Raw genomic sequence first — 22,703 nt, forward strand, 5'->3', positions numbered from 1 at the left:
AGATATTGTCATTCGAGGTTCGCTTTTGGTGCAGTAAAGTTGTAAGCTTGTGCTTAACCTGAGTATGTCTGAGAATAGAGAAGGAAGTCCAATGTCCGAAGGTGAGACTGAGCATTCACACATTTCAACCGGTAAATCACAAAGTAGAAACCACATAGTAGAAGAGCGCCGTGATTTAGCTGATACTTTTGAACTTTTTAAAGTGTATTTTGACAATAAGCTAGTAGATCTTAAATCAGATTTGGTCCGTGAACAGGACGTAATTTCCAAAAAGTTAAAAGAAGAGGTTTCCCTTAAATTCAAAGACGAGGGCAACAAAATACAATACAAATTTAACGAGGAAACTATTACCGAGTTAAACAAGGTTTGTATCTTTGTTCCCCGTTCAGAAACCAAGGTGTCACGTATCATCATAGACCTCATAGATAAGGTTAAGGGCAGAAACAAACTGATACGCATAGCAGATACTTCAGCCGGTGGTTGGGCTACTGTCAGAGAGTATGAAGCAAATGTTATCGCTTCAGACTCTGAAGATGAAAAGAAAATCCGCTAGGCGGAGTCCAGAGCCATGCGTTCGACTAAAGACAAATCCCGACGCCAAAATCCCTACAAGACAACTTCTAGACCGGCTCCCGTTGAAACTGCTCCTAATCCTTATTATTCCAATCAGTATCAGCGTCAGAACCCGCCGCCCTTTCGAGCTGGCAGCGGGCGGCGTGAGCCGTCCCAGCACGATATGGGCCATGCCTGTAAACAATTTGGCCACTGGAGGAAGAACTGTCCACTTGTCAAACGCAACCAGTTCAACTTCAACAATACACAACAGAACAATTAACAATGAACAGTTAGTTAATGATAAGTATTTATATTTATTTTCTGAATTTGATTGTGATTATTGTTAAAATCATGATATTGAGATTTTGCTTAGACAAGTAAGATTTTTTGAAAATTTCAAATCTAACACGGGTATTTTTTCTGGTGTAAAGGGAAGGTTAGCTAAAAGTATTCAGTACTGGGAGCATATTGGTGCTAACTCATTTATTTTAGACACACTGAAAAATGGTTATCTTATTCCATTTATTGATACTCCTTCGATCATGTACATGAAAAATAACAAATCTGCTCTTAAGAATGATGATTTTGTTAGCAAATCTGTAAATGAACTTGTTCTTTCAGGTTGCGTCATTGAGGTCCCATTTCAACCTTACATTGTCAATCCGCTCAGTGTAGCTACTCAAAAGTCTGGGAAAAGGCGTCTAATTTTAGATTTGAGCACTTTGAATTTATCGGTAAAAAAGGAAAAGATTAAATTTGAAGATTGGAAAATAGCTGTGCAATACTTTCAGAAAAATGATTATCTGTATATATTTGATTTAGAATCTGGTTATTTTCATTTGGATATATGTCCACAGCAGCACACGTATCTAGGTTTTTCGTGGGAAGATAAATTTTATTTCAAATCTAACACGGGTATTTTTTCTGGTGTAAAGGGAAGGTTAGCTAAAAGTATTCAGTACTGGGAGCATATTGGTGCTAACTCATTTATTTTAGACACACTGGTTATTTTCATTTGGATATATGTCCACAGCAGCACACGTATCTAGGTTTTTCGTGGGAAGATAAATTTTATTTCAAATCTAACACGGGTATTTTTTCTGGTGTAAAGGGAAGGTTAGCTAAAAGTATTCAGTACTGGGAGCATATTGGTGCTAACTCATTTATTTTAGACACACTGGTTATTTTCATTTGGATATATGTCCACAGCAGCACACGTATCTAGGTTTTTCGTGGGAAGATAAATTTTATTTCAAATCTAGCACGGGTATTTTTTCTGGTGTAAAGGGAAGGTTAGCTAAAAGTATTCAGTACTGGGAGCATATTGGTGCTAACTCATTTATTTTAGACACACTGAAAAATGGTTATCTTATTCCATTTATTGATACTCCTTCGAGCATGTACATGAAAAATAACAACTCTGCTCTTAAGAATGATGATTTTGTTAGCAAATCTGTAAATGAACTTGTTCTTTCAGGTTGCGTCATTGAGGTCCCATTTCAACCTTACATTGTCAATCCGCTCAGTGTAGCTACTCAAAAGTCTGGGAAAAGGCGTCTAATTTTAGATTTGAGCACTTTGAATTTATCGGTAAAAAAGGAAAAGATTAAATTTGAAGATTGGAAAATAGCTGTGCAATACTTTCAGAAAAATGATTATCTGTATATATTTGATTTAGAATCTTGTTATTTTCATTTGGATATATGTCCACAGCAGCACACGTATCTAGGTTTTTCGTGGGAAGATAAATTTTATTGCTTCACTGTTTTAGCATTTGGTCTTTCAACGGGTCCTTACATATTTACAAAGTGTCTCAGACCATTGGTAAAGTATTGGAGAAAAAATGGTATAAAAATAGTTTTATATCTTGATGATGGATTTGGTATGAATAACGAAAATAATGAATGCATCAAAGATGCTGAATTTGTGAAAAAATCACTTTTGAGTGCGGGTTTTCTTCTGAACGAAGAAAAATCAGTTTTTACTCCTGTACAGAAGTTGGAGTGGTTGGGAATCATTTGGGATTCATGTAATTTCACTTTATGCATTCCTCAAAGGAGAATTGACGAATTATTACAATCTATTCATAATGTTTTCAGAGAAATTCCATATATTTCTGCCAGAAATTTAGCCCAGGTAACGGGTAGAATTATAAGTATGTCTCCTGTGATCGGAAATATTACTAGAATAATGACTAGATATTGCTATATGTCTATTGAAAGTAGAATGTCATGGGATAGTTATTTAGTTTTAGAAAGTAAAAGTTTTGTGATATCAGAATTAAAGTTCTGGCTTGATAACATTGCAAATGTAAATTTTAAAACATTAAATCAATATAGTCAGTCACATGTAATGGTATATTCTGATGCTAGCAGCATAGCTGCCGGAGCATGTACAGTAGAGTTGGAAAGTAAAAATTTTCACACTATCTGGAAATCCACTGAAATGTTAGAGAGTTCCACGTGGAGGGAACTAAAGGCCATAGAATTGGCGTTGATGTCTTATCAACATGCATTTGCTGGAAAATCCTTAAAATGGCTATCTGATAATCAAAATTGTGTCAGAATTGTTCAAGCAGAAAGCATGAAAGAAAAACTGCAAGATATAGCAATTTCCATTTTTTCTATTTGTTTACAAAAGGGAATCTCCATTAACATACAATGGATTCCGAGAGGTGAAAATTCGAAAGCTGATTATATCAGTAAAATCATTGATTATGAAGACTGGGGAATTTCAGAATTTTTCTATACTTTTATTAACGACCTTTGGGGTCCTTATACAGTCGATCGTTTTGCTAGTTCTCGTAACACAAAATTAGAAAGATTTAACTCTTTATTCTGGAATGTAAATACAGAAGCTGTAGACTGTTTTACTCAGAATTGGTCTGGTGAAAACAATTGGATTGTACCACCTATTTACTTAGTATTGAGAGCTATAAAACATGTAATTGCTTGTAAAGCTAGAGGTACTTTAATTGTACCAAAATGGATATCTGCGACCTATTGGCCTTTCATTTTTGATAAAAATATGAATTACAGAGATTACATATCTGATGTTATTGAATTTAAAAATACAAGTGGTATTTTTGTCAGTGGTTCTAATAGAAAATCCATTTTTGGCACTGAGCCTTTTATTGCTCCAGTATTGGCAGTGAAGTTAGATGCGACAAGGATAACAAGGTCCTAGTGCACTAATGTGTATTGTAGCTGGCGAGGTTGAAGTGACGAGGTCCTAGTACACGGATGTGTATTGTAGCTGGCGAGGTTGAAGTGACGAGGTCCTAGTACACGGATGTGTATTGTAGCTGGCGAGGTTAAAGTAACGAGGCCCTAGTACATGAATGTGTATTGAAGCAGGCACGGTTGTTGTTGATAAGGCCCTAGTGTGTATATACATTGTAGAAAGCATGGTTGTATTCAACACGGCACTAATGTATATAGCATTGTAGCTGGCATGGTCAAATAAATATTGGACAAGGTCCTGTTATGTTTACAGTGGCATGGTTCATTTGTATATTAGTTTTTAATACTTTGACATTTTATAATGTTTGTTTCACGATTGCACATTTTTCAGATATTTTTCGAGTTGGTAGATGGAAACAGAATTCAGATATTTCGGATGAACTTTCTACATTGAAAGCTAGACTACCAGAGTACTGCTTGAGCTCACGTTCTCTGAACACTCGTAAAAAGTACCAGTATGCCTTTAATGCTTTCTGTAAGTGGACTAAAATACATAATATTACTCCATTACCTTCATCTGATTATACAGTTTCTCTATATTTGATTCACATTTCACAGAATGCAAAATCGGCAAGCAAGATAAATGAAGTAATATACGCCATTAGCTGGGCACATAAACTGGCTGGATTTAACAATCCTTGTACATCTGAATTAGTAACGTTTGTAAACGAAGGAGCACAGAGAAAATTGGGACATTTTATCACTAAGAAAGATCCTATTACACCAGACATTTTGCGAAAGATTGTTCATACTTATGGTCATCTTAATAGTAATCTTAAAGACTTAAGAACTGTTTGTATGTGTTTATTAAGCTATGCAGGTTTTTTTAAGGTTTTCAGAACTAGTTAATTTGAGAGGTATCGATATAAAGATTTATTCTACACATGCAAATTTATATTTGGCGAAGAGTAAAACTGATATTTACAGAGAAGGGAGGGATGTGGTTATTTCTAGAACTAATCTTGTAACTTGTCCTGTCTGTATGCTAGAACGATATCTCAAATTAGCTAGTATTACATCAAATTCTGATCCTTTAATTTTTGTAAGTCTGATAATTCTTATAAACTTAGAAGTACAGGTCCGTTGTCATACACGAGAGCTCGGGAAAAACTACTTTCAAGTTTACAGAGTATAGGCTTAGATAGTAAAAAAATTGGACTGCATAGTCTCCGTTCAGGAGGGGCATCGGCTGCTGCAGCGGCTGGTGTAGAGGACAGATTGTTCAAAAAGCATGGTCGGTGGAAAAGTGACACGGCAAAAGACGGTTATGTTAAAGAGTCTTTGAAGGATAGACTGTTTGTAACAAATAATATTGGGATTTAATTTTGTATTTTTTCTTTTATTTTTTCTTTACCCTTTCTTTATTTTTCGAAGCTTTGCTGCACACTGTCAGGCGAGCTGATCCCATACAAAGGTGTTGAGTTTATTTTGTAAATAATTTATGTTCGCTTGAAGTTATGAATTAGAACATAAATATATTTATTAAAGTTATGTACACCGGTATGTAAACATTACCACGTGTATTTGTTTATGAAATTACACGTGTTTGAAAGTATATAATAGGTTAAATGTTTTTCATTGGTCGAGGTAGAACTGACCATAATATTTGAATAAGGTCATTTCAAATATTTCGTGCTATACTTTTGGCGGTTTTGTAAATTAAAGATATTGTCATTCGAGGTTCGCTTTTGGTGCAGTAAAGTTTCCCACCCTCCCACCCGACTTAATGTATTTTATTTGTGTTATTTTTTATTAATGTGAAAAATAATGTGTGTAAGAACAGAATCTTTATTTGATTCATAATATGTATTTTCGTACATAATGAAAATTGTTTTTATTTTTGTAGATTGGTTTTTGTGTTTGTTACCTGCAGCGGCCTAGGCAGACAGTAACACTGATGAACATTTTTTACGTTGCATTTGTTTTTAATGAAATTAAAGCTTTGCTGCACACTGTCAGGCGAGCTGATCCCATACAAAGGTGTTGAGTTTATTTTGTAAATAATTTATGTTCGCTTGAAGTTATGAATTAGAACATAACTTATTTTAGCCCACCTAGTTCGAGGTCGCTTTTTGTCTAACGACATTTTTACGGCGACTAATTTAGGCCAATAAGGCATTAAAAGGCCTTCAGATGTCAGAGCGATAAAGGTTAAACGTTAAAAAAATAGTTCTCTTCAATTTCCTCCGTTTGCATTGCATATTTGGTTATGTTTTAATTTTCAAAATCATGGTAAAGATGTAAAAAGGGATCGCTCATGAATGTCCGAAATTATAGAAATCCCTTGGAAGTTAATTTTCAATGGACATACTTTTATTCTACTTTATGTCTGAGTTATTTCTGGATCCAAAACTTGATAATATGTACCTGAAATTTAATGTAATTTATTATTTTCAAATCTTTTATGTTGCTAAGCGATGTAATAAAAATGTTGAAGCTACGTGGTGTTAATCCATTGACTGAAGTTCCGATTATCATTTTTGTCGTGCCTGCGACTTATGCACGTGGCAGAAAGCTCGGTATAGGTATAGTGATCAAGGGGCGGCGGCGGCCTTGACTTATTACTAGAGAAGTTTATATTTTAGAAGGTGGAAAACATTGGTGCTTCACACTTTGTATATAGATGTTTTATGTTAAGAAGTGTCCGTCTGTCATATGTCCATTGTCCTTCTTTTTCATGATTCATTGACTACTTGAACAAATATTAAGATTTTGTGTAATTTAAATTTCTCTCTTATTATCAGTAATATATATTTAGTATGTGCGTACCTTGCAAGGTTCTCGTGTCTGTCAGAGAGTTTTCATATGACCTCGACCTCATTTCATGGATCAGTGAACAAGGTTAAGTTGTCGTGGTCGTCCATATATGAGGTCAAGGTCAAATAAAACCTGCGAGACTGACATGTACATCATACAATATTTCCAAACACCAAATATAGTTGACCTGTTGCATATAGTATTAGAAAAAGTCCAAAACTCAAACTTAATTTTAACCACTGACTTATCATGAAAACGAGGTCAAGGTCAGATGACACCTGCAAGCTAAACATGCACACCTTATGATAATTCCATACAACAAATATAGTAGACCTATATCATACAGTAAAAAAAACCCAGATCAAATCACAAAAACTTAGCTATAACTACTGCACCATGAAAATGGGGTAAAGGTCAGATGATAATTGCCAGTGGGACATGTACATCTTACATACATTCCATATACCATACATAAGAGACATATTGCTTATAGTATCTAGATCACCAAAACTTTACCGTGTTCACTGATACATGAAATAAGGTGTATGTCGAGTGAAAACTGTCTGTCAGGCATGAGGACCTTGCAAAGTACGCACATACCAAATATTGTTATCCTGTAACTCAATAAGAAAGACTTACTTCATTAAAGTCACTCACTACTGATACATTGTATGAATGAAATGTAAATTGATACTTAAAAGAACCCCAATGATTGGAAATGTACGGAGAAATCATTGAAGCAGGTTACTTGGATTAATCAAGAAAGTCTACACAGATAAATTTAAACTAAATCTAAACAGCAGACTGATGAAGACCAGCCCCCACTATCTACTTTGTCAAGTGGATAATAGGGGCTGCTTATAATAAGACTGATCTAAACAGTAAAGTATGAAGTAACATTATATCCCTCATTTTTCAGTGAAGAAAGATAGTCACTACATCTACCTAGACAAAAGCTGAAATGATTGCTAAATTAACTTACATCCGCAATACATGTAAGATTCTGCATGAATACATACATATATATGCAAAATGAAGATATCAAAAAATCCTTTCTAAATATTGGACTTGATTTTAAAATATCTGATGTCACTAGATTTTCCCCCAAACACTTATATCTATAATGTTATATCTTATAAGTTAAATTCTGCATTACTTGGTGACTCACTCTCAACCTTTATTATGAATGCTGTATTATCAAAACACATCAAGCATAAGATAGAATTTACTGGCAGTTCAATAAGAGATTTTTACGTAGCCAATATTGTAGTTTTGATTCTAAAGATGAATTGTCACAATATTTCATAGTTATTTGTCAATTATCTGCAAATGGTGAATTCCTTTTACGCTGATGAGAATCAAATAACAAGCTATTACAAGAACTTACAGAACCTGAAAAAAGTTGTTGACACAACCCAGGTAGTTAAAATATTAGGATTGCGTTGGAACACAGATCACAATACTCTAAAATTATGCTGGAAATATGATTGACTGTTGGTTTTCCTGTTTGAATGGGTTATACTAGTCATTTTGGGGCTCTTTATAGCCTGCTGTTTGGTGTGAGCCAAAGCTATGTGTTGATGGCAGTACTTTGACCTTTTATGGTTTAATTTTACAAATTGTGACTTGAGTGGAGATTTGTTTCTTTGGCACTCATACTGCATCATCTTATATCTATTGACATAGAAATAGACCTCATCATGAAAAGGGAATATCTAAGAGAATCTTTCAATATCTATGATCCACTCAGGATCATCATTACAGCTACCCAAACAAGGTCTTTACATTAATCAGCTCAATATCTGAAAGAGCAGGTTGAATATATTTTTGTCAAAACATGCATTAAAATTACAAACAAGTTTATTTAAATAATAATTTATTAGATTTTGTTCGTAAAGTGCCATAGTATTAATAAAAAAAAACACATAAATTACAAAAGTATCACAAATTACACAACTGTTTAAATATAACAAGACTTAACAAATAAATAAAAAAAATCTATTTTTCTGTGTTTTTTTTTTTTATAAAACTCAAAATATTTCCAGAATTATTGCCTATTAAAGTTCTAGTTTCATCCTAAACTATCTTTGTAACATCTTTCAATATGTCACTTTATATACAGATATGCTTCAAATGGAAATTTTTATAAAACGATTGTTGAAGTTGGTCTTCGACTAACATCACATTTTAATAGAAGCACAATGTCTGAATAAAAGAAATAGTTAAGGTATAAATTGACAGAATTTATGTTTTGACTTGCTGACAAAAACATTTCTTTAAACATACTTTTAAGAAATTATACGTCTAACTTTAAACTCAACATATATCAGACATGCTCAGTTACAGTACAATATAAGGGCTGTTACAAATTGTATTTTATGCTAGGGATCAGAAGGCACTGCATTTAAAACTTGATGTGTGGTGATCATTTTCTGGATGTAGAAACAAAGTCTGGACAAAAATGAAAAATAAATTCAGTAAATACTTTGAATTCATTAATATTCATTGGATACCAATTTTCGTGGATTTTTTGGGTTCAAAGGAACCATGAATTCAAATGTTCAACGAATTACAAATTTTCTAAAGGAATGTATACAGTCTTCATCAGTACAACGAAATGAAATATCCACAAAACTGCAACTTTTCTTGAATACACAAAAATAAATGAGTTCACAGTACTTAATTCAGGGCAGGGGATTAATTTAAAAACAGCCTTTTTACTCCCTCCAATCAATTTGTTTTGGAACAGCCCTTAGAAGCAAAACACAAGTATAAACACAAGCTAATTTTTCTTCATCACAGAGAAGAAATTGTGAAAAAAATTAAAAAGTAAATAGATGTATACTTAAATCTGTAAAAATAAAGTTGATCACAGAATAACACAAAACAAATTTAAACAGAATAAAGGACGGAGTTTGATACTGGAATATGTGGATGCATTTTTCTGGACTTCAAGATATCAATGGGTATATATCTACCAAAAGATATCTTTGGTATTTGTTTTAAAAAGTTTAAAAATTGTAACAAGATATTCTCTCTAAAACCATTTATCGTGTTTCCTCCATGTAATTGTCTTCATATCTTTAAAAGTTTAAAATCACCCATGTCTGTTTTCAAATCTGATTTCCGTTTTTATGCATTGCTATTAATACAGAAATCAGACCTATTGAATTCTAATTAATTAGTGTTATTAACAAATACAATTATTAGTCATTACAAAACACTGGCACTTAATTTACAAAAAAACTTTATAAAACTTATTAGTCCTTATGGACCAGCTAAAGTGGTTAGCCCTTATAGATGGGCTAAAGTGATAAGCCCTTATGGATGGGCTTAAGTGATTAGCCCCTATGGACCAGCTAAGCTACAATATGGCTTTCTACACTCTAATGATTACGAACACATTATTTACGACAACTAGAACACACATTTACCATTTGGCAATTTCAATCTTCATAAAATTTATAGATTTCAAGGCCACATATAACTTCAAATAACATCATCAACTTAATTCTCAATTTTACTTGGAACAACTTAAAATTATTGTCATACATAATTTTCAGTTATAATTGTGTTTTATGATTTTTGTTTAAAATAAATTGCCATGGGATTGTTTTTGGAAAACAATCAAGTTAATTGATCATTATGTAAATTTAACAGACTCACTCACAACTTGTATGTAACTTCCTTAACTCAGTAGCATGTACAAATTAATATAAAAAAAAATGGTTTCTGTTAAAAATAATCCCAAAACACTAGTCTTTGTATTCAATTTCTTGTTTTATACCCTTCTGAGTTTTGTGCTAATAAGAATATACCAAACACATTCAATTAAAATATATATTCTGTACAAAATTTTCATTCATACATATATTCTAATATTTTGAAGGCCAAAACAAACTTATCCTTAATATATAAAATTACATTGCTTTAGATCTTATTGAATTTGTATGATAGTAAGGATATGCCTATCGGATGATGATACTATTGTTTTGATCTTAACTGAAAATATAAATATAACCATGAATACTTCAGTTTCATAACTCATTGAGAAGATATTTTTTGTTTCTCTACAAAGTTTAACATGTTTAAAATATAATTACAATTAAAATGCACCATTCTGTGAAAATAAAACATACACATATAAAACAAGTGATTCTTAACAACTTTTAAACATTCATATCAAAATCAGAATACATCCATTTTGTTTGTAATAATATGAGACAAGCTGTAAACTTTTAAACATTAAATTGGACGGACTATAGATCAGTTGTACTCTGAACTGTGTGACTCTTGAGCTCTTGAGGCCCACTGATCTGAAACCTTGTCAACAGCGAGAAGTTTAACTTCTTGTTCTTTCCTTTTGACTTTGTGTGTCTTTGCTCGTGTTTGATGTGCCTCTGGTGTCATCTTTTGAAAATAAACATGTTTTGAATGGCTTCTTTCTTCTCCCGGCGCGGATCTGATTGGTGGAAGAGGATGTCGTTCTTTAACCTCTATTGATGGCTCGCGTTCTGGTCGTAAAAACTGTTTGGCCTTTTCTATGGTTGGTGATTCTGATCTTGTACTTGAACTTCCAGAGCTTACTCTTAATGGATGCCTTTCTAGATCTTCCTTATTTGTTTGTGGTTTAACATGCCTTATATTACCTCTTCTAATCTTTAATGTCACTGGTTCTTTTGGCGGAATTGGTAATATTCTAGCTTCTGCTACATAAGCCTTGGTCCCAGATTTATGAGCTTCAGCAACAAATGCTTTTCTCTCGGTACTGTGTTCTAACTGTAATTTTTTAAGTTTATGAAGCTCACTTGTTAAATAGGCTACTTGATTAGCTTTTGATTCATTTTCTGCTTTAAGTCTATCCATTTCCTGAGAAGTTTTACGATTTTCGTCTAAAAACTTCATTTTTTGTTTTTTATATGAGATCTCATAGTCTTTTATATGCTTATCTTTCTTTTCAATTTCTGACTCTAGTTGTTTTGACTTTTGGGTTTGTATCTTGAGATTGTCTTCTACTTGAGTCAACTTAGAATTTGAACCTAAAATCACAACAAAAAAATATTTAAAATATTTCTAAAAAGAAAAGTCTTCATTCGTGATATTGTTTAATCAGCTTTGTAAATATCTCTTGTATGAAAAATAAATATTCTTGTACATGAAATATCAAGATAAATGATTTCTCTTCAATTTTCTTGACCTTAAAATAAAATTCTCCTTCTCATGTTGTTGCAAAAAAGTATTGGTTATGAATTTTCATAATTATTTTTTTCCTCTGATTTCTGAGCATTTTCTAAATGCATAAAATAAGGCATTTGGAAAATTTTATGTTGAAGGCCCACTATTATTTTATTTCGGTTGGATTCTTATAAACACAAGATCATTACAAGCTTGACATCTGTCCATTGTTGTAAATATAACTTTTAAATTTCATACATCTTGTTACCTTTTTTTCAGGTTACTCAAGACTTTTTCCCTGAACTCTGATCATAAAATACTATAGGATTTCATCTTGAACTTGATTTCCAAAACAGACAAAATACTCAATACACAATGGATACACAACAGTGTTTGATATTCACATGTTAATCATTTACCTGGATCTAGAAAATCTGCTCCTATTCCTTGCATATTCAACTGAAACGTTAACTCTGAAATAAAGAAATAATGTATAACATTGTACTTGTATAAATAGGATTGAAATACATGTGATTCAGAAGTGGTTCTCGATTCATGTTTTTTATATAGATGCTTAGCAGTTGTCGTTTGTTTATGTAGTTCATAAGTGTTTCTAGTTTTTTATATAGATTAGATCATTTGTTTTCCCATTTGAATGGTTTTACACTTGTAATTTTTGGGAACTTTTATAGCTTGCTGATTGTTGTGAGCCTAGGCTCCTTGTTGAAGGCTGTTCCTTTACCAATAATGGTTAACTTTTATAAATTGTGACTTTGATGGAGAGTTGTCTTATTGGCATTCATACCACATCCTCCTAGATCTATTGACTTCATGTACATCCTTTATCTGGTGCCTGCTTGAAGAGTTTATATGTTCAATCAAATAACAAGGACTGATTCACTTATCTGTTTGCTTACAGCTACATTTGGACATGCACATGTAGGTGTATGTTGACTATATATTTGTAGATTTTATTTTGATAAACATTTTTACCATTTACAATTTACCAGTTTATATTAAATTAATTTAGTTTTCTGCAAAGATTGAATAAATCAGTAATAGATGCCTTGCAAAGGCAACAATTCCTCCAGTTAACTGGGAGAAACAATAATTTCTGACATGTTAACATGAAGAGCTGTTATCTGCTCTTTGGTCAATTTGTTGTCTCTTTCCCATACTAATTTTATATTTGAAGATTGTTCTGATCATTTTCAGTATTAAGAGTTTGTCTCCATCATTTTGTTTTTCTATAATTGTAAATAGTTTTCAAGATAATAAATATAACCAAAAATTACCAAATTGCCTAAAAATCTACATTTAACAATGTTTAAAGGACAATAACTCAAAAAAGCAGCAGTGGTTGACATGTTGTTGCTGTGTATATAATTTTTTTAAATTGTTTTGTTCATATAAGTCATAGTTTTGTTTGATTTTTTTTTGTAATTGGTATTTTGGACATATTATAGCTTGGGTATGCAGGGTTCTCACTAAGGAGAGTCCATGAGTCCTGGACTCATCAAAGTCTGTCTGGACTCACCATTTTCAAAACTGGTGAGTTCACAGATGCATCAACTTTTAAATATTTTATATAAACTAAACCACTGTGTCTAAACCACACCGGCAAAATTTGTTCGGACTCGATGGTATCTAACATCCGGCACAATGACGGAACATTAATAGACAGAAGAAAGCTAGGTTTCTCCTTATTTTCTTTTTTTTTTATGATATCGAAGAATATATATACATATACAACTATTTTCTATTGTGATATGCAATATTGTCTACAACCGTTCTATATTAACGGAGAAATAAGTAAAAATGCACGTCAAAATGACGAATTGAGTGAACCTTGCCTCGAAATTGTTTAATTTCTCGTTAAATTGTTCACATTGTACGGAAAGAAAGGTGCGGGAAGATAGATACTGACACGGAGATTGCAAAACTTGCTTTTATGAACATCTCAATACTTGTATTTCTGAGTATGGAACGAAAGAAATGGGTCATGTCAAAATGGAACTGGCCGGTTTCGTCAATGTGTACCACCCGGTTTGGTCATAGATTTCACAATACATAACCCGGTTTGGTCAAATAAAAAAAATTATAATCGCATTGCATTATTATTGATAATTTAACTTCAGTGTTAAAAAGGAGTTTTAAAATTGTGAACGGGTCGTTGGGAAACAAGTTCTTTCACAGGACAACGGCTTATTATTTACTAGTATATGATTAGTCTCAGATTCAAATAAATAATAAGCAAACACTAGAATTCCTACTCTTATAGAACACAAATAATTTTAATTTTACTTTGCATTAAAACATTTTTAACAGCAGAATAGATAGAAATGAAGGTTATAACGCAAATTGAGGTTAAAGCTCTCAAATATGCGTTTTCTATATGATGGAAAATATGTTTAAACTTGAAATGAGAGTTAAACTTTGTGGTCTTAAAAAATCAAAACACACAATTGATATGTGATTTTCTCGTACAATAGGATGGACACCTTTATAAGTAATCTAATCATTCTATGTATGTAATCTTTTCTATGAATGATCGTTAAAAATAAATCTTCTTAAGGATAAACGTTGATGATAAGACAAATGTATATATGCATGCATAATTGACATGGGAAATGAATGTTGATAGGAAGAAAAGGATTACAACTACCATGCATCAAAGGTGGGGTCCGGGGGGGATGGTGCAATCTATACGTCTTCTAGATTCGCCACTTATCTTATAAAGTGTATACCGAATTAAAATATTGAAAGAAATAAGAAAACAGGGACACCCGCGAAATCAGTTTATGTGAGTTTGATTATGTTTATTATAAACATTCTCATTGATATTTTTAAACAAGCGACGACACTAAGTGATTCGAATTCATAGCGTTTTGAACTATTTGTATAAAGCTGCATATGTCAAAAGTTAGAAGGTTTGACTGTAACATATACAAGTATGGAACACAGATCTAACGGATTTTTTTTCCAATTTGCCATGTCCATTGCCCTTGCCCTTGACCTCATTTCTATATTATTTTTCCTTTGGCCACAGACCTTCATCATAAATTGAATTGTGACCATTTAAGCATTTGTGACATGTCAGTGCGTACATGTAAATATAAATAATATGTCTTATTTTATTTATTTATTTATTGAAAAAAAACCCGCCAGTGAAGTTGTTTGCTATGTCCGATCCGATTCGTGAAATTTGAAATTTTCAGTTGTTACACATTTTTTTTTTAAATTCAAGAACGGTGTAATTTTGTTTGGAATTCTTGATTGTTTTTGGCTCACTTGACCCAACAGGAAAAGTTTTTTTTTTCATCACTTGGCACCGGTCGACCGTCGTTCATTATCTTTCAATACAATTTTTTACATACATGTTCACATCTAAAATTACTAGGCTGCATTTAACAAACCTTATTTAAAATCATATGTCTTTTTTAATTATAATTAGGGTATCTAGTTTTAAAAAGTTTACTGTGACACCGCTTGTCAACCAAGATGGCCTTCATGGCTAAGAAATAAACAAAAGGGGGGGGGGAGGGGGCATGCAAGTGCATGATGTCAATTATTTAAAAACAGCCGTAGACATAGACAATTCGAAAGGGCCAGATGATTATCTTCAAAATTTTGAGCTCTAACATTTGTCCAATTACTATAAAATTCTCAGATTAGTTCTTAAAGGAGTTATTGCACTGCCCTTAAATGACGAATTAGAAGTTCTTTTTGTCAAATTCTATCTACTGTGGATTCATTTATTTTCGTGGGTATCAATTTTCGTGGATAGAGAAAAAAAGACATTTCGTGGTATACGTAAATTCGTGGATCGCTTTTTCTATCACTAGTAAACCAACCTATGACACGGTAATTAACAACTTATTTTCCATGAACAGTTTTAATCAATTTTAAAAAGTAAATTATCACTGATATTCGATATATTTATTATTGATTTAATTAAACTACTTGTATCTTCTTTCAATAAAAAAACACGTGCTATGTTACAATGTTTATCGCTAGTCAACACTATACTAAAACTACATAACATAACCGGAAATAAATATCCGACTCCATACACATTTTAATATCGGGATTATTCTTCGTTGAATTCTTAAATTCGTGGTTCGCTGTGACCAACGAAACCCACGAAAATGGTATACCACGAATAAAAATGAATCCACAGTATTATTTTCAAACATATATATAAAAGTCATATAGCAAAAATGACGTAGGAAGTCAAGAAGATATACAAATAAATCGACTTGGCCGATATCCTAATAAAACTTATTGACCTTTAATTAAGAGGTAATTTCATTGCGTTTTTACACGCCCGTCACAATTTTGACAGGACGTATTATTGTATACATCCGTCCGTTCCTCCATCTATCAGTCATTCTGTCCGTCCGTCCGTCTATCTATCCGTCTATCCTTCTGTCCAGCGTAAACATGTTGCACCGTAACTTGAGAACAGCTTATCTAGTTTTCATGAAACTTAACAAAGTTATTTCTTGAAATGGTCAAACGATCTGCAAACTTTTTAGTGAAAATCAAATTAAATCTTTTTTAAGTGACAGAACTTTGTAAGTAAAACAGGAGTGAATTAACATGTCGCGCCATATCTCAAAACGATTTATCATTATTGCATCAAACTTTACACACTTCTTAGTTATATAAATCTTAACTTCTGCATACTTTTTGGTGCTGTTTTAAATTTTGTTTATTAAGCGTTATGTAGGTTTTCTTTGTAAAAAAAGGGGGGGGGGGGGGGGGGGGTCACATACTGCGATGTATCTCAAAACCTATATAAAAAATATCATAATGTTAATGTTAAAAAAATAATTAGATATCAGTGTTTGCTATTGAGTATTTATATTCCATTTAAAATTAGTTTGAGGATCAGTGAAATAACGGATACGACTTTCATAAGGAAAATGTGTAGTACTATTATTACCTATGTAAATAAATGTAAACACGCTAAGTTTACTTTATAATAAATATATATTTAAATTCTTTCGAAAGACAATGTTCAGATCCGTGTTAACGTTGCTTTTCATAAATTGTTGGTTTTAAAAAAATATAAAAAACCGGGTGATATATATAGACGAAACCGGGTGTTGTGTAGTAAACAACAATGACGAAACCGGTGTATTTTAATTTGACATGACCCATTTCTTTCGTTCCATACACAGAAATACAAGTAATGAGATGCTCATAATGACTAGTTTTGCAAACATTGTGCCGGATGTTAGATACCACCGAGTCCGATCAAATTTTGCCGGTGTGGTTTAGACACAGTGTAAACACAGGAAAACACAAATATCATCATTGTATAGCAAAATTTTAAAAGTTATCTGAATTTAATGTCATTTCATTGCTCTGTTAGAAAATGGAAATTAAAATTTTACATTTTATTGCAATAAAATATTTTCTTCTTGCTGTTGGACTCGTCATGGCTAAAAATGACGAGTCCCTGGACTCGCCTTCAAAAATCCTTAGTGAGAACCCTGGGAATGGTTTTGGCTCACTGTTAAACATGTTAACATCTAAGTTTTATGTCGTTTGGTCTCTGGTGTTGAATTGTCTCATTGGCAATCATACCAAATCATCTTATTTTTATAATGTGTCTGATTTTTCTTATTTTTACCAAAGTCAGATTTGCTTTTACTACTTAGTTTTTGATAGAAACTCAAACTGCATTTTACCATAATGTTCCACTTTAAGTCATATACAAAAAAACTTGATTTAGGTAAAGTTTTTACCTGTTTGGCCTCGAAGTTTCAGAAAACAAAAAAATTTAACATATTAGATTGTAAACAAAAAATAAGTCCTCAGTTTTATTTGTATTTTTCAAGCAAGACAGACTATAAGGGTTCTTTCTTCTATTTAACTTTTAAAAGTATCAATTTATCACATTAAGTTAAGTAGCTTTTATAAATATAAAGATATTTTCATGATAAAAACTAAGCACAAACATGACAAAGGAAACAACGATTCAAGTTATTTTTAAATCAGGTTTCATATGATTCAGATTGCCATATGGCCTTCAACAATGAACAAAGCCCATACTGCATAGCCAGCTAGTATTGCCCTGAAAGCACAAGTGTAAACATTTCAAACAAGAAAACTAACGGCATAATTATAGCCTTTAGAGCCTAACAATCGATGAAAACTATTGATTTTTATGTGAGTTGCAGGGTTGACAGATTAATGTCTCGATAATAAAAACTTTCATTCTAAACCAATTTTTTTTCTTCCTATCTTTTACCTGAACATTTTTTCTGAAGATTTTCTATTTCCTTGTGTAAGCCTTTTAATGTTTCTGCATGTTCTTGTTGCATAAACAGGATGGCACTATCTAAATTTCTTTTGTGTATTGCAGCTTCAGACGTCATGGTGATTGGTGTTAATGCAAGCAGGTAAACTGTTCAAACTGAAATGACATTAATTGATTAAATTATGTATACAAAATGTCTATATCTAAGTTTCATTTTTCTTGATTTAGCTGGTTTAAGATTTTTGAACACACATGACATTTATGTATATACAGTCGACTCTCGTTATCTCGAAGTCAGCCGGACCAGAGAAATATTTCGAGATACACATAGTTTGACTCAAACGAAAAACGAAAGTTTGACAGAACAAGGGACACAACTCTCAATAAATCTGGGTGAATATGGGAAGGGGATCGATATTCGGGTATCAGATCGATGTAATTACAGTATTTGTATGTCATGGTCTTTCATTATTATAATAACATTACTTTTACCTATTCAATTGTTTCAGTTACAATTTTTTCCTATGGCTTTTATCTGAGAGAGTAATTTCAATCGATAGTTTCGTTATTCAGGTTGTTTATAGTTGACACAACTGTTTATTCTTGGATACGAGAGATTTTAGAAAATTTTGATTTTTCTTCATTTTGTTTTATCTCACTCTTTCTTTTCAAAAGAAAATACAACAAGATTAAAGATGCTGATTGAGTATTTTTGAGGTGATCATCAACGGAAGTCATAATCCTTACCTTATACGTGACACAAGCTCATTAGTGTAAATCACAATTAATTGTTTTGTTAACATTTTAATACGTTTTCATGAACATTAACAATGTATCACTAATTATTAATAAAAATTCTATAAAAGATAATCTTATGTAAACACTCGTGGAAATACAAAATGTAGCATGTCATACATCAATATAGTGGTCAGTGACTGGAAATTTAATTACAATTACACGTGTATTGTCAGATTAACTCTTCAATCCATTTAAATGCTGGAGGTCATGTTTTGACATATGTGTATTAGTTCGAGATAAATAATGAATTCCAAATGCTTTTCTTAACCTAGGGATTGTAAATTTAGGTGGACTCAACTGAAATTTTGAGGAGTCAAATTCCATACATTTATATGTAACAAAGTGTGAGACCACCTGAAAACTTCGACGCATCTAAAATTTTGAGTCAACCGAGTTCGAGACGAGAGTTAACTGTATTTATATATTGGCGAGGGAAGAACAAAAAATTTGCGAAAGCAAATTTACAGATCTAACATTGTTGGGTTGATGTTTAGACGAGTTGTATATACATAATGTACACAGCCATGTATCACCATCACTGTTGGTGATCCGATAGATAAATCTGTTGTAGAGTTGTCACGGGCTTAGACGTACTTATATATATATATATATACAACTCATCTAAACATCAACCCAACAATGTTCGATCTGTAAATTTGCTTTCGCAAATGTTTTGTTCTTCCCTTGCCGGGATTCGAACCCATGCTACTGAGATATTGTGACACCAAATTGCCTGCACGGTAGTCTTCCCTCTAGACCACACAACCACCTGGGCTTCATAAAAATAAAGCTTTCGTTGGCCAGGTGTTACCTTTCCAAGTCAGTTTTAATCTAGCGTCGTACTATATATATAGCTACACAGTACATGATATATAAGGCATGGAGATGTAGTTTTTTACAGATCAGCTAAATTATCTATAGTAAAGGATCCTACAAATTAATGTTAGATACAGTCACAGAAAATAATTATATTTATAAGTACGTCTGAGCCAGTGACAACTCTACAACAGATTTACCCATCGGATGTATTAGAATAAAAATCAAGTTTATTTTCCTAGCAGCTAGACAAATAGAAAATACATTGTAGCTGTCTTATTCTTGCTTATTATTTTCTAGAACTTGACACCAATATGTATGCTTTGCATGATGTGCTTACTATTTTATGTCTTGTGCTTATCATATATATGTCAGTGTTCTCCCATGGCTGTTTTAGCACAGCGATTTTTAGCACTAATTTTTGGTAAGGCAGCAATTCTACAGTAATGAATTTTACCTTTTGAAAACAATTGAGAGGATATGATTAGAAAAACAAACCCCAAGCTGAAACGACTTGAGAAATTCTCGATGTCCAGCTTGGATGAACTTGAAGCCATTTGAATATTATATAACGTTAAGGTCAGAAAAATGACAAATCATTATGCTAAAAAATGTCAATTCCTGTCAAACGTTGTAAGGTTAACAGTACACTGCTATAATGGGTTACAAAACCATACACAGAAGATGACAATGACTTTATTGTTGGTCCTACATGTTCTGAAACATCACCTGTTAGTGATAAGAAATCTTCACATAGACAGTCTGGTATAGACCCATCATAGAAAAGACTTCTCCTTGGGTTTTTAACACAGATAATATGAGGAATTTACATAAAGAGAAAAAAAAGATATTTCTTCTACATGTATCATGTCTATATCCAGACAATAACATTAGCAAACAAAGGGGTAACTTCCATGAGCATGATGAGGACATCATTACAAGAGACAACATCAATAGCATTATATAAGAAAAACACAAATCAATTACAAACCAACCGCGCGCCGCGACAAAGTAACTGAGAATTGTTGAAAATCACATGCTTACCACAGTGCTATCCAAAAATCCTGGGGAGAACACGTACATTGTATGTACACATGTATGTCGAATAAAACCTCTACAGAGCTTATGTTATATTTTTGTATGTATACCCCACTTTAAATCAAACTTTTATGCTTATGCTTTGAGTATTTTTTAAATTTTGACTCAATGACTTTGAGATGATGAACAGCAATGAACATAATCATGATAATGAAAGGGCTGTTCCTTTGCTTTTTTGTGTGTTTTTACTGTGCATGTACTACTGATTTTGAGTCACGAATGGATACTCTATTATCCTTTTGTACTTTTGTTTTTCTATTAACCTGAAGATGGTTTTACACTAAATGATACTAGGTAAATCAACTTAATTGGTCTTTAAATTAAGTATTTATTATTAATATTATGCTGTCATTGAACAATTGTATCTTATTGTGATGTGTAATAACATAAGTAATCTACATGATATAATGCGACCTAGACAATCTATTCAAATAGCATGATTAGAAAAAATTGTCATGTCATTGACAGTATCTCACAGCAGTCAATAGTTTTACAATATAGGATAGTGAAATCTGACCTTGTCACACATGTTCCGTTTTGAATCCGGGTCTGTTCGCGCCCAATCACATTCGCACCCATTAACGTTCGCGCCCTTTCACTTTCGCACCCAAAGTCTGTTCACACCCTACACGTTCGCGCACAATTTTCATTGGTATTATTTGTATAATTTGGAATCAAGTTTTGGTAAGCATGGTAAGTGTATTGCTATATATAAATATTTGTTTTCATTGTTTCTACATATAGTTAGATTCTGACAACGTTTTCTTAAAGTGTTGAATAAATCTTAATGATGTTTAGGCAAATGTACTGCTCTATATAAATATATTTTTTCATTTGTTTCTAAATTAAGTGAGATGCTGACGTTTTTTTATGTGTTGATAAAATCTAAATCAGGTTTTGGTTAGTGTATTGCTATAAATATTTTTTTTTACATGAGTTCAAAGCAGCCAAGCTGTTAAAAACAATTATCTTTCGAGTTTTTGATTCAAAATCTTCAAAGTTTTACTCATACCAAGCTAAATACATGCAGTATTTACATCCAAGCAATTTGCAAGTTAAAACAACAATCATGATTTTTAAGCACTCAACAATAACACCAAATTTAGCTGTGTATAATTTACCAATTAGCAGTAATCATACATAACTAACATTTAATAATTAATCATAAAATTAATAAAAAAAGTTATATTTATTATATAAATATATAATTCCTCAAATTTTATTCAAGAAAATAGAATTATTTGGTATAAATTGGGCGCGAACGTACTTCGGGGGCAAACATGTGAGGCGCGAAAGTATATTTTGCGCGAACAGACCTGATACCGTTTTGTCAGACTCGAAGATGTCTGATGCCACAAAGGTATATAGGTAATTCTTGTATGACCTAAAAAACCTGGGATCACAGATTCTCATGTCAAGCGTTGCAGACTTCCAAATAACAATAAGGTTTATATAAAATATTTCATAAGACAAAGGGGACATTATTTTTCCTTTCAAATGGCAATGCCAATCACTGATCTGGGGCACAAATTATTCAAGTCAATAGAACATATGTTCAGGACCGGCTTCGAATTTTAACAAAAACAATGCCATTCAGATATGTAGCCTTTCCTCACAACGTTATAAACGGGCGACATATTTTGACAAAGAGCAAATTTTAGAACGATTAAAATGAACAAGGTCCGTCTGAGAACATAATTTCACATTCGTAATAAAAATCGGTTATGCCATGTGTTATTTAAGAGGAGGGAGATTTTACGATCAATTACTTTACATTCACGTCGATAGCATGTTCACCAATGCTTGTATGCTGTGAGTAAGCTTTAATTGGTTGTTTACTGTCGCAGCAACATTTTCAGTCCAGATGGTTTTCCTTCGCTACAAGAATGCCGCTGAATTGTGGGTAAAATGACACCGGATGTCATTAATTAGTTTAACAAAATATATAGTTGAGATAATCTACAGCTGAATGCAAGCATATTAATTTTAAA

At 32.4% G+C, this 22,703-nt stretch overlaps 1 protein-coding gene, 1 long non-coding RNA gene and 1 pseudogene across 3 annotated transcripts; 2 read left to right on the forward strand and 1 right to left on the reverse strand.

The window, feature by feature from the left end:
- Positions 1-6: 6 nt before the first annotated feature.
- LOC139525945 (uncharacterized) lies at positions 7-5,839 on the forward strand. The gene is made up of 3 exons (XR_011665056.1): positions 7-101; positions 4,129-4,272; positions 5,644-5,839. It is a non-coding gene; the product is annotated as an uncharacterized lncRNA (long non-coding RNA).
- On the forward strand, positions 4,357-5,120 carry LOC139528930 (integrase/recombinase xerD homolog; annotated as a pseudogene).
- Positions 5,840-8,413: 2,574 nt separating the features above from the next.
- Positions 8,414-22,634, reverse strand: LOC139526955 (coiled-coil domain-containing protein 92-like). Of its 2 annotated transcripts, none has more exons than XM_071322136.1 (4): positions 22,482-22,634; positions 17,992-18,156; positions 12,149-12,202; positions 8,414-11,593 (listed from the first exon to the last, which is right to left on the reverse strand). In XM_071322136.1, the coding sequence occupies exons 2-4, from the start codon at positions 18,116-18,118 to the stop codon at positions 10,821-10,823; spliced, it is 954 nt and encodes a 317-aa protein (XP_071178237.1). In that variant the 5' UTR covers positions 18,119-18,156; positions 22,482-22,634; the 3' UTR covers positions 8,414-10,820. The 2 variants fall into 2 exon arrangements, with proteins under 2 accessions (XP_071178237.1, XP_071178238.1); XM_071322137.1 differs by having other exon boundaries at positions 22,487-22,622.
- Between the last annotated feature and the right edge of the window lie 69 nt (positions 22,635-22,703).

This window comes from Mytilus edulis, chromosome 6 (genome assembly GCF_963676685.1).
Source record: "Mytilus edulis chromosome 6, xbMytEdul2.2, whole genome shotgun sequence".
Lineage (NCBI taxonomy): Eukaryota > Metazoa > Mollusca > Bivalvia > Mytilida > Mytilidae > Mytilus > Mytilus edulis.

Excerpts from the sequence above, each read along its gene's own strand:
- LOC139526955 (XM_071322136.1), bottom strand. The coding sequence starts at position 18,118 with ATGACGTCTGAAGCTGCAATACACAAAAGAAATTTAGATAGTGCCATC. Across the intron at positions 12,203-17,991 it reads TCTTCAGAAAAAATGTTCAG|AGTTAACGTTTCAGTTGAAT; the intron begins GTAAAAGATAGG and ends TCTTTATTTCAG. Across the intron at positions 11,594-12,148 it reads AGCAGATTTTCTAGATCCAG|GTTCAAATTCTAAGTTGACT; the intron begins GTAAATGATTAA and ends TTGTGATTTTAG.